We start from the raw sequence: 13,493 nt of genomic DNA, 5'->3' as shown, positions 1-13,493 counted from the left end.
CGCATCATACATACAGAACCGAGGGTCAAAATAGTCACGTGATCCGTTGACCTAGAGCATGTAATAGTTTAAACGATAAAAAAGCGGTATCGATACCTAGGGAAAAGCAAACTGTACGTTTGACAAATCTGCATTTGCAACTAACTATACGATCTAACTGAATATCACAGCCGTCAGATAACTCTTCTACAATACACGGAATGGACATCAGAGCGGTGGGTCAACCTGTCAAATCAACGAATTGGCAAATGTAAAAATTGCCACAGTCTTCTGCCAGGTTATTTCTTTTGGCCCAATTGCTCGGATGGGTTTTGGACGGAAAGACAAGATCGGCAACTGTTTGAACCATTACATACAGTGGGAAAGAACGCGGAATTATTAAGAAAAAAAGAACACGAATTTCAAATTTCTACGCTGCTGAAATTTGAGTGCATTTAAATGGTATTAATAAATCGAAAGGTAATTTTACAATACAAAAAAAGACTAAGATGAGCTAATACCGATTGAATGAGACTTTGCTTTTGAAGGATTTTGAAAAACAAAGTTAGGAATACCAGTGGCATTTGTGGTCTTCAGGCTTATTTAATATAACTCGTTGGTTGACAGATCTAAAAGTGCATTTCATCAACGATAACCCCTTGACAATCTACGCTCGGCGTTGTGCATCTTTCCTAGTCGATAATAGGCTTAAGAAAGCAAAAATAATGGCAAAACAAACGTATTGTACTGTGAAAATGTAACAGCCAGTTCATGGTCAATAATTTTTCATGCCCCTTATTTTTGAATGCGAAGCGGGTGTCGCACAGCTAGTTCTATGTTTTTTTAATGATTTTTTCATTAAACTAGTACTGGTGTACTATATTGTAACGCATCCATTATACTAGCTTCGGTGTAAACTTTTGCTGTATCACGACAATGGTATGAATCTACCTATTCCTAATAGAAAACACCGGACTTGCTCTTAAATAAACAACACCGTTTTATTTACCCCACTTAGAAACTGTGATGCTAGTTTTCATCAAGAACGAAGAGGGTTTTTCAGGTTTTGTGATGCTTCGAAGACCATAGCTTCAAAGTAATGTAACGATGTATTGAATCTTATATTCATGAAAATATTTAAAATTTTGAAGATGTACCTTGATATATTGTGTGGTCAAAATTTTCATTTAGATTGTACCAGCTATTGAAGCGTGCAGGCCTCTTTGTAACTGCATAGTTCGAGCGTTACGAATTAACAGCTTCCCGAGTAACGTATTAACTAATTCTATAAACGACAGAATGGTTTTTTGGCATCAGTACTAGGCCTCGTGAAGGCCTCGAACCATAAACTTGACGGTTCCAGATTCTAAATTAACAAACACTTACCCAATTCTGCAACGTCTGCGCAGAGTTCCAATGTTGCAGTGAACTCTTGAAGCATAACGCGAGTTCTAACGAAGCGTTCCTTGACAACGAATAATTCAATGTTACGTAGCAAAGAGAATATGACATTGTTGAAAAAAAGTACCCCGTATGGAGTTGACTCCTCCAGGAGCCACCACACCGTGTCCATTGCTCGTCAGGTAAAGCAAGCGGAAAGAATGCCTTTACGAGAAAAAACAGTCAAAACAGTAAGTTAACCCATTATTATGGTTTTATTAAGTATATTCAGCGTTCAATCGAAAATTTCAAAGGCTTCAGGGATTGCAGTTCCTATCAGAAGCCTCCAGTTAAGTTAAAAGCCAAAAATTCCATAGGTCATTGAAAAGCCTTTAATCACCATAATCTGCGATACTTTGATTGAACTGTCTATATTTTTTTATATATATATAAAATATCTATATAACTTTTGTAAAGGGTAACATAAAGATGACGCACAATTGGAGCTTTCACACCTAATTCATATCTCAATATTTTTAGTTCAATGGTAGCATTAAAATTGTTTCATCAAGATAAATCGTTCAAACGAAAAGGTACAAATCAAGTAAGTTTACACACAAAGCAATCTAATTATTCTTCGTAGAGGATGAAAGGTAGTCGAGTCTCAATTATTATTTAAACAGAGTTAGTGAAGTTAAACTATACAATGAGCTGAATTTAGCTAGAGAAATTTTTTTTTGTTTCTGAAGCGATCCGTGAAACGAGCTGAGAGATAAACTCCATAAAACCGGACTCTAATTATACCTTTGCAATGGATGGTCCAGTAAAACATAATGTACCCTAATAAAACTGAATCGCTCGCTGTTCCGTTGGCGGTAGACCAGAAGCTGTGGCAACCTCGCGGGAATTAGACACATTAAACAATAGAATAGCAAATCAGTCACTTTTTGAACATCATAATCTACATAATAAATTAAAAACAAACTCGTAGGTATAATATATTATTGTAAACAATTAAAATGAGAAACTTTTTGCGTAAACCAGTGCCGGGTCGGAGTTAGCCCTCTAAAAATAATTTGATAGAAAAATAACGCCAATACTGTTTATTATTATTCAAATAAGTAGACACTGGGGCTAAATATGCCTGGATTTTTTTGTTTACCTCTATTCCTTTATGCATGTCCAGGCATTATTGTAGCTGGCTACCAGCAACAAATGTGCATATTCAGCGCACAGCTTTCATTCGATCTCAAAAATCGCCTTCATAAGGCACCAAGGCTTTTATCTCTATGAGGGTAACGCATTGTGTTGTCGAAGCTTCCCTAAAGATGGCCAGAAAACCAATGCACTCTTAAGCTAAACTCTACACTGCACAGTAGACGCATATAAATCCAGGATAAACCAGGAAGTTGCACAGAAGAAGACTATACTAAACAGACTACAGATAGTTGAACTTTTTTGTCATCTGATGAGCTAAAAGGTCAGCACTGTTGTGTTGGAAGAATATGCATGGATGTGATCTAAATTGTTGAAGAACCATGTTGTTTATCATTCCGAAGAACAATACATAGGAATCAGGCACGGAACATTTCAACACTAGAATTTGTAACGATGGCAATTTTTACTGCGAAACCTTGTCGCTAATGCAGATGAGTATAAAACAATGAACTAAATAATGGATCTAAATCTGGATAGGTAGTTACCTAGAATACGGCTGCTTGTATGCGCAACGACACAAGCTATAGTGAAGGTAGATGAAGTATCAAACGAAGCACATCGGAAATGTTCGTTGTATTTGGCTGGGTATTTTAATTTAATTTTTTGCCTCTTCTGCACAGGTATATCAAATTGTCGCACCAACAAACGGCCTTAGCTTTGAGACGCGTCTCGAAGACGTTGAAAATATCGAAAACTGGAAGCACAACCGTTCGGTGTTTTCACCAGAGACCTGTGTCTCTCCTACTGTCACAAAGTGCTAGCCCTAGGAAACGCGGCAATTACTAATCGTACCGGACCATCGTTTATGGTATTATCTTGCGGTACCTAGTACGCGTCTCTGCTCACCATGGATAAAATCTGAGAGAAGTGCTTTATGTACTCTTGTTATAAATAGCTGACAGAAGCTATCGACTTCTTAGACGGCCACGAAGACTCTGAATTAGCAGCACTGACATAGCAGCTAGCGGCAGGTTCTCAACAACTCTCTCAGCTAAAATCGCATCATACTACGCAGTTTTGTCGATGCACGCAGACTTCTATCGTGTTATAGCCCGCTAGGCTAGGTTCGTTAGGTCTAACCTTATAGCTGTCACAGTGCGCCCAAGCAAAGTACTGGCGAGGATCCCTTAGCGCATGGCAAACGTGCCATGGGCCATAGTCAATGATGTCACTGCGTGTAACATTAGGTCTGAATTAGTCGGTAAGTCAGCTTTAAGTTGACCAACTATGCATCCTGATCAAATTGGCTATGTAAAAATAAATACTTGCAGATATATTGAAATATAGGATCTTAACTGAAGTGTTCTACTAAGAACAACATGAACCATATCTGCCTACATAACTAATAAGTAAAAGTACACAGTTCTGACTTAAGATACCTTGGTAACCTATCTTTGCATGCGTCCAGAGGGTTGCATGCTTACGAGAAATTTAAACGACTTCTTAGTAAGGCGTCGCTCTCGAATGATGTCGAATTATTGTGGTGTTGGAGGTGCTGGCAACTGGAAACGACGCCTCGGTTCGGTAGAAAGTGAAAGCTATCATCAACTCCCAGTATTCGTTTCGGTAGGGGAATTACGCCACTTCCAATAACGTCTAATGTATCATAGGAGGACTACTGTTTACGGTAATCGGTAGACACTTGTCTTTCAGAAAGGATACTGCCTCTGTTCTCACGTTGTGACCTTTGGAGGCGCTTTTGGTGTGTGGCTTCCCTGACCCAGACGTACCATGGCGCTGCTATCACAACAACTCACAGGGGAGAGATTAACTGCGGTTCCCTTCCTCCATCGTCGAACATTTGCGCTCTGACCCTCGAAGGTTTAGTTTTTAGAATTTAAAATAAATTACGGCCGAATAAATCGCAGGTACCTGATTGTAAATGTCGTTCCTTTAAGTCTCTACAGGATCATCGTTGTGGTTTTTATCATAATTTAGTTTGATGATGATTGGGTGGTATTTTCTTACTCACTACTGTTTTTTATGGGTTAGCGCGTTGTCTGTAAAATCACGTTTTTAGCACCGGAAAAAGAACTGAGATAAAGTGTACCAGCGTTCACATCGATTAACACCGGAACTATTCTACCCATCAACGAGCGCAGACTGAGTGCAGTGCACAGACTGTTTCTATATAATGCGCAATTTCGTTCACATATAGTTTGTCATATACGCTTGTAGAAGATATTGAGATGTCTGGCTTTTTCTTTAAAACTTCCAGTAGAACTTGCTCAATTACACAGGAACTGCGAGACACATTTTTTCGTTCTTTGTGGGAAATGTCTCCCTTTATTGGCTTCTTTTTTGGTTAGAAGGATCTTCCTGTGCTTGAACAAAATAATTAATACTGCTGCGAATTAAGTGTTTGTTAATTTACTTTACTGGCGGGTACGTTTCTGCCAAATTCAGCTTTCGGTTTCTGTACACCTGTCAGATACTTATGCTTATACTACTACTACTACGACGAGAGTACATTTTCAATACATTTCGAACGCGTTCAACATTTTCTAAATTCGAATAAGCGACCCCTACTTTTTCGCGTTATTGAGGGTTTATAGATGAATATAGTTTGCGATAATCGACATTAAAGATATGCCAAGATCTCCGAAATAGGTCGAACGCTTTCAACGACAAAAATAGTTTCGACATGAAATGGCTTTCAGATCTTCTCACCATGAAGAAAACGTGAACTACTTTCAAGATCTCTTATAATCATAATTATACTTGCCAACAAGTTGCACGACTATTTATTTGCACCTTCATATCCGACAAGCATCCTGGCATATTTTCTAATGTAAACATTTTCTTAAAAGGTCACTCGTTTTCTATCGGACTAATAACTTAGAATTATTTAGAAATCTGCCCCATTAATTGGTTACAATTCGTTTAAACTGTGTACACCACCAGACACTATGGTTTCACTCGATTGCGTCTTTCAGCACGAATTAACAATCCATATCGAGAGGATTCACTATTTACTTACGTAGATTTTTCTATAAATAGAAAATTTATTGATAATTTACCCTTTAGCTTTTTTCCGTACCTAGTATGGTACGTTTTTCTAATTCTGGGGTCAACTTATATATATGTTTGAATATATAGAACGTGTACGGTCAAAACTACCGTACACGTTCTATATATTCAAATCTCATGCAAATTTTACTTGAATCAAATAGATAATCATTTTGAATCAGGATCTATTGGTCTGTATATCATAGAACCAACAGTCAGAGCGAATTGAATTGGACTTATTGATACGAGAACCATAGTGAAACAATCACAAAAATCTTCAAATTCGAGAAACATCTCTAGTAAGATGTCGAAGGAAACTGCGCATAAAATACACCAAACTATGCCGACGCACGCAGCTTGAAATTGTCAGAAATTTATTTTTGCGCGCCTTTTTAGTCTCACCTGTGTTTTTTTGTCATAATTTTCATTTACTTTGTATTTTTCTGTTATTCCCGTCCTGTTTGTCTAACACCTTGATCAGCTTTTTATTCTTAATTCGGGTACCTCTAAAACAGGAAACAATGTGATATTAATCTCCTATCTGCCCTATGTGTCTTATCCTCTTAGGCATGACTACCAGCACATTTACTGCGCATTTAAAAAATGACTAAAATTTATCAGTCGGCCGTCGCTTTTCGTGCTAGATCTTGCAATGTTTTTTTCAATGAATGTTTTTGGCCCGCGGTGACAAGTGCTTAATACTCGCTTGCTCTGCGCTAAAATCATCTAATGTAATTTACATCTGTTACCACTCCGTAGAGCTTATGCGGGATTTTATGGCTTCGGCGAGATGTTATGGTACGGCGGTCGATATCCGACGCAACTCAATGGGTTTAGCCCTTCAAGCTATATAGCTCAGGTCGTCTGGATGATCTATTAGCACGTATGTGGCGCAGGATTCCATCTCTCTCAAAGCGGACCACCCGCTGTCATAACTACCAGTTTTTGCCGCCGTAATAACGCGTAACGTGTTCGAGGCAACAGGCCCACAATAACGAGCCTTCCATGGTGTTATTGAAACAGTAGACGTAGTTATCGTGGCCGTTCGCGTCGCTGTGCAGCACGGGCACTCAACTTTTTCAGTTATAGCTTCTTTCTCACGCAAGCACGCGTCACAGCCATGGATGTACGAACATGCCAGCACGTACCCTCCTGTACAATATAATAGTACGCAATCAGCCGACGCACAATGCCACGTCGGCATGCATCCGATATTACACAGCCGATCTTATTAAGTCAACACTCAGATATAAGTGTGATTTTATAGAACGCGAACCTTCCATCTTCCCCGCAATAAACATCTAGAACTGGCTATTTCATGTGCCGTAACCAATGTAAAACTTTTTACATTTTTTTATTTTTACATTTTGAATGACGAGCAAGCAGGTTGATCGATTATCGTTCTATGTGTGCCAGCACCGCTTTTACGTCTCACAATGCCAACATAACTGAAGCTGGCCACCCCAGCCTGCCCTGCCATGACAACCGCAATTCCAGTCACGCGTTACGCGCCTCCGCCATTGATCTCGAACCATACGAACTAATTCGGCTCTGGCCGAAAGCGAAACTTACCAATTTCGCTGTCCTTCGTAGAAAACACGCTAAATCCGAGCTCGACGCTCAGCAGATTGTACAGCCGCGCTCGTTTAACGCACATAAACAGCTCAAATCTCCCCGTTCCTCTTACGAAACGGGAATGCTCAGGCGACCCCTTTGGAAGGAGATTTTTTTAAAAGCCTTTTCATGTGGTTTGTCGCAAAAAGATGAGCCACCTCTGAAATAATTTTGTCGCATAAAGGAAGCCGCGCTTGACTCAACTTATGTAAGTGACCAAACTACGAGTCTTGAAGAGCGTGCAGCAACTGTGCATTCGGCTGATTTTTAGCTCGTCTGTAGAGAACGGGAGCAAACCCGGGAGCGCGAATAGCACTGCCGTTAAGGGCAAATCAGCCTCGTCAGGTCGTGATCTATCATCATCATCGCAAGCATCGTGGGCAAGTGACGGAACGGGAGCTCATTTGCAAAGGACTGCTTTTGGTGAAAAAGTAACCAGGCGCGTACCGTACGGAGAGCCAGCGGTAAATTTTTGATCAGTTTATATAATATGATTCTTTACTCCTGAAATCGGTCTGGAGACCTGGTGCAGAGGGACGCGGGTTTCTCGGCCCAATGTTGATAAAAAGAAATCGGAATGTCATGAATATGAACAGTGAAATCCGATGGTGAGTGAAAACCAAGCGAGGCCTGTGGTACGTGGAGGTAGTACACTATAATTCAAATGTGCGGATTAGAGATTCTGGTTCCTGGGGCATGAAATTGTAGACCAATGCGTATGGCAATGGATGGAGGCTTGTGCCTTCCACTCATGTTTTCATTCGGTACTTAAGCCGTTAGGATTATTTAAGATAGCTGGCTTTCAGCAAAAACGCAGTGTTTATTCCCGGATTCAAATCTAAGCAAACACATGTTCCTAAGTTTAGCAGTTAATGACATTATCCACTGCGCTACCTCGTCGAACGCCCTTATCAGTAAAAAGTACTTAGATATATTTGGCGCACACAGTTAACCGTGGTTGAAGGCAGGTTTTTCAGCTATCATTGATCATTTAGCCCTGGGCCTTGTAAATAGTTATGGCGAGTTATGGTTCGCATCTATTAAAGTATTAAAGAATGATTCTCGGTAGTCAGACTGTGTGGTTTCGGAATCTGCCTGTGAGATCCTCGAGAAAGTCCATCATTATGAAATGTGTCGTACTGGCATCGCCGGAATTTTTCTTCTTATAGTCATTTAGCCTGATTTTCAAGTATTTGAGAGCTCGTCCGACCCGCGAGCTCTGTGCCGCTCTCTTCTCTTACTGGGTTAATCAAGCTAATGTGATGCATTTATGTTAGAACCAGTTCAGATTCAGTTACGACCAACACAGATAGTTATCCCACTCACATCGTATCCTTTCGAAGTTCTGTTAACAGGATTTGATACGAATCCATGTTACGCGTATACCACTGCCGCTAAGGGCAAGTTAGCCTGGTCAGGTCGCCAAATAGACTCTAATTACGCACCTTTGGTCTCGTTGTTACATCGTTCTAAGATTCTGCAGTATGGATGGAGGTTTTTGAACAGAGTTGTTTGATTCTTATTTAGCAGACAGATTGACACGGCCTATTTTCTTAAAAATTTAAGACCAGCTCGAATTAAGTCGTTCAGATTTTTAGCAGACAATTTGTACAGAGCCATTGAATATTTAAAAATTGTAATGGTTTATGAATATGGGTTCCATCTTGGGATTACACGAGCATCCTGCATATGGTAAATGGTCCTACTGCTGAAAACTGCGTTAGCTGTTACATCAAAAAATTTCGCCAAGAAACTCTTGGGCTCAAAAATGAACCTGATCGAAGAACCCTTATGAAGTTGAATAACGAAGAGTTAAGAGCTTTTGTAGAAGACAAATTACAGAAGTATTAACATTTAGGTTCACTGTATGCAACCACACAGTTTGGTCAAGCTGATAACGTAAACAATTGGGCATATGGGTGCCACACGTTTTTTAAAACGAAGCCGTTTTTGCGTTGAGTTGTAGTTTGCAATGAAAATAGGCTTTCTATTAGTAATTATAGACAGCCACATTAGTGAGTGGGGCGCAAAATCGGTTCAAACAGGCATAAGCAAATATTGAAACGTATACTATAAGCAAAAGCCTACGTCAATAACACCTGCATTTGACTATAGATTTATGAGTCCTCGTTTGTTGATTACGGGTAACGTGTACAATAATTGGGTTAGGTGATGAAAAAAATTACCGTTCAACAGCCATATTGAATATAAGAGGAGCACTTGTGTTTTATGATCGTCTACGCTGGCCATTACCATACCTACAGATCACGATGTTTTTCAAAATCTCAACTCAACAAGTTTTGAATAGAAGATTACTTGGTGGAATCTCATATTCTAAAATAGTTAACATCCGAATGGTAGAAAGTAGAAAATAATGGTGCACAATTCAATGGAAAATCTCATAAGTCTCTTACTATACGGACAGAATGGTGTTTGGAACATATGGTTTATCAGTCTTTTCAAGCGTGTACGTTGCAATCACCATTACGTTGTGCAAGCAAGCACTATAGCTATTGATGTAAATATGGGCTCACCTTTGATAGCATGTCGATTCGTATTTGTCGTACAACGTGAAAGACCTTTCCGCTCGAGGACGAACCTGTAAAGCGGACACGGAGCACACGTGGGGAAACACGTGGCCTAAGTCTGTATCCATCAGCTATCATACATCTTACCATTACCTACTGCGTTCTGTAGGCATCTCTTGATTCAATAGCCCTTAGCTGTGGAAAAGGTGATTTCATACGTCATAACTAACTTGGCGTCCGCTGCAAACGAACAGAGACGATTCAAGCCTTTGTCAGTGCGTCTTTGCATGTGGTTGCGTGCATGGTTTTTAGAGAGACACTGTCTATCCGTGAACACCCGATCTAATAAGAATTAATAGATATGGCGGCTCACATACTACAAAGAGCATGCTGTAACGACGAGAAAAAGTAAGTTTTGTCAAGCGCTGCTTTCCCGAACAAGTGCTCATGTGTGTATTTGGCAATAAAAAAAAAAATCGAAACCGCTGTATTCCTTAGAATGCAAAAGAATAGGTACGTAGTGGCGTAAATGTTGCTTCCTTCAGCAGGTAAGTCATGACGACAACTTTTCAACGAACTTTTTATCTAATATAATAAAGCATTAATATAACTATAGAATACGTACGGTGTAGCTTTTTTCTAGATCTTTACAGTAGTGAACAAAAAACTGAAAATTCCGATCAAAATCAGCAAAGGTGATTTACTATGCTCTATAGTTCGGTGTACCTTATCAAGCTGTACATTGCTAACTTCTTGAATTTATGAATGAGAAGCACGATGACGCGTCATATTGCATCAGAGTAATGGATGTGCAGTTTAACAAGCGGTACTCAGGCTTTATCCAGTATTAGTTGCGGAAACTATAGACATTGTATACTATTGTTATTGAATCAAAAAATCAATATAAAAACTGGCCATATTGAAAATATCCAAACACGATCTAGTACCTTGAATACTGACTTTTGTTAGTATATTTCTATATGGAACATTCTACGTCCAATTTAACGTGAAATTTTTGTCACGATCACCATAGTTCCGGATATATACATCTCGATAAGTTACGCTGAGATATCGCCTCCTAGATTATGAGTCTACTATATTTATAAAGAGATCGACATAACACACTGTGAATTTTACGCGAACAAGAACAGTTATTTAGTTTCTACAAAATACATTTCTTGGAATTGTTTATTTTTACTTTATTTTGCAGTTAGTATTTTGAGGTAACGTTAACTAAACGCGCAGGCCTATGTAACTACAGTTGATTTTATGCATAATAATAATATTCATTTGAAAAGGCGCGCGCTAGCCAACAAGACGATATCTTTTCTATGCGTCACATAATAGCCAAGTGTCGTTCCTGCTATAAATATATAAAAAATAAATAAATAAATAAAACGTAACTATTTAAGCGTAAGCATTTGACTTAATCGACAGAAGTTCATGGCTTTGTTCTGTTTTATCAGTTACATTAGGATTTCATTAAATTGACTATTAAAATATATGTGACTGTATCGAATGAACTTAACAGAATGCTATAGAGGGTCAGACTAGATGGAAAATAGGAATATACGCTTGATAAGACTCGGTAAGCTAGGTCTAAGGAAATATGTATTTCTCTGTTGTGTACGATTGAATTTACTGCGATTTTCGAGACCTTTTTTTGAATGCGATGGAAAATTTCCGAATAGAGATTTACGCAGTTTGATTGTCAAATAGCTTAATAAACGTATTTCTGTAATTATTACCACTTTCCCAGTTTCTTTCTTGTTCATTTGTTCGAACACGACTGAGATGTGGCCCATTGGTACGTTCAATAGGTATCAATATACACTTTGTTTATATTTATCGCAAGTCATTTGAATTATAAGTAGGAAAGGTATAAGTAATAAGTAGAATATAAGGTATAGGTAAGCATGTTAATAAGACGAAACAGTAAAGAACCAAAGATTGGTGCGTGGAGCTATTCTTTCCCGCATTTATATTACGAACGAGGAAAAAGACCAAAAATAGCTTTGTTTTAACTTTGCTAAGCTTTGTTTTTATCGAGACTTGTCGCTTTTTCCATAAAAGTGCCGTGACTTAAAGCTTTTTAATGGATGACTAGCTGTCAAGGAGATAGCGCTGCGATCAATGCACTGTAGGTCTATGTGTTAAATGCAATCGCTCCTGTTTAACTTTAATTAAATGTTTAATTAAACATTTCACTTTTAATCAATAAGTAGTAAAGATCTTGGAAATAAAAGATGGCTTACCTGATAAGGTTTGCCTAAACGATAACGACACGTACGGCCATTTCTCGTGACTCCACGTGAATCCACAATGCTCTTTGTTGTGTAGTTGATATTTGACTTCAATGCAGAGTTCTGCTATTTTTCATTTATGAGAAAGCTGCGATTATTGTCGTTCTGCAGAGAGGCTACATTGTTGCGTTTGACATTACCTCAGACGGAAAGCATGCTACCCCATCGCACTATCTTTTCCTGTCGAATTTTTGACATGCGGCGGACGACTGAAAAAACTTTGCCCGCTAGTGAAAAACGAACGACAGTATCTCCATGCGACCACCCGTCAAAGCGTGACATCCAATAGATTTTCCTGTGCTTGCTAGGGCGGTTTGATCGAATCCGAACTGGGAGTAGATGCAGCATGGAGAACATTCACTGGCGGGTGGTGCGTGTGACCTTCGGTGGGAAAGGGATATAGCTGAAGCAAACGCTCTCTCCTGTCCCAAACGGCCAATTTTATTGCACTGGAGCAACTGGGACGGTGCAATAAGCAAATTAAGCTCCCATATAGAAAAAAAAAAGACTTAAACTAATAAATTAGTTTGAAAACCAAATCATACGACTTTATTATAAATTAAATAACATTTGCTCTTTTAGTGTGTGGTACGCCAAGGTACTACTGTAAAAGAAAACTATAACCAATAACTGCTCTGGGACAATCTAAAGAAGGTAGACGTACACAGCAAGGGGTTCGGGATGCGCTTGGACACGTTTTGGCGGGCTATCTATTAATGGGCATGCGCCTATCCGTTCGTTATTGAGTATATCGAAACAAAGCCATCCAGTTATTGAATAGAGTCACCGAGTCATAATCACGAGGGCTGAAGATTCTTGTGTAACAGCTAGAATTACCCGTTGTTCAATGCTTTCGTTGTGAACGAATAATATATATATGTATATGTACTTTGTTGACCGAAATTAAGAGCACACATCGTTGCAAGTTGCGGGCATTTTACGAAAATCTAAAATAAATCGTCATAAGGCAAAGAAAGAGGCCCTTAAACCAAGATGAATTGACAAAAAAAAAATCGAAAACTTATCAAAATGGTGCAAAGATCTTTTTTGATGATTTAAGAGAGAAATTAGGAGCTGTGTTTGCGAAGCAGAGAGCTCCCATCGTGGCTTTGGTTGATTATAAGCCTAGAATATAGATATTGAATTTTTCATGTCTAGCATCTCTGAACAAGACCTGTTTTCTGTAAAATTAATATTAACTGGATTTGGTTCTGTGGTTCATTCTCGCTGAATTTCGGCTTTCAATCTGTTCAGTGTCGTGGGTTTTCTAGCGTAAACTTTTTTGAAATATCTTTAGAAGGAAAAGTCGATTAGCTTCATGTTTAGAAAATGGCCACAGTATTTCATGAGACTGATCTGTTTGGTCTGATCGTCTGATCCATTTATTTGGAGGCTCCTCCTCAGGATATGCTCCTGTATCATGATGAAGGGTGAAGGTGTTCCGTCCTATTTGATGTAAAAT

The 13,493-nt window shown here is 39.0% G+C and overlaps 1 protein-coding gene across 13 annotated transcripts in view; it reads right to left on the bottom strand.

Moving 5' to 3' along the window:
- Window positions 1-12,420, bottom strand: part of AQP (aquaporin) — a 33,836-nt gene extending 21,416 nt beyond the window's left edge. For 8 of the 13 annotated variants that reach the window (XR_015318982.1, XR_015318983.1, XR_015318984.1 and 5 more), the window contains exons 1-2: window positions 3,063-3,417; window positions 1,366-1,584 (exon numbers count right to left, since the gene is read on the bottom strand). Coding sequence is in view for 3 of the 13 variants with exons in the window: in XM_086977242.1 (XP_086833368.1) it covers window positions 1,366-1,552 (187 nt within the window). In the remaining 10 variants the exon portion in view is untranslated. The other 5 variants (XR_015318986.1, XR_015318988.1, XR_015318989.1 and 2 more) reach the window with 5 other exon arrangements.
- Window positions 12,421-13,493: the final 1,073 nt, after the last annotated feature.

The sequence above is a fragment of the Varroa destructor genome, unplaced genomic scaffold (genome assembly GCF_002443255.2).
Source record: "Varroa destructor unplaced genomic scaffold, Vdes_3.0 BEIS01000001.1, whole genome shotgun sequence".
NCBI classification, from domain to species: domain Eukaryota; kingdom Metazoa; phylum Arthropoda; class Arachnida; order Mesostigmata; family Varroidae; genus Varroa; species Varroa destructor.
This window is presented reverse-complemented; position numbering and strand designations above follow the sequence as displayed.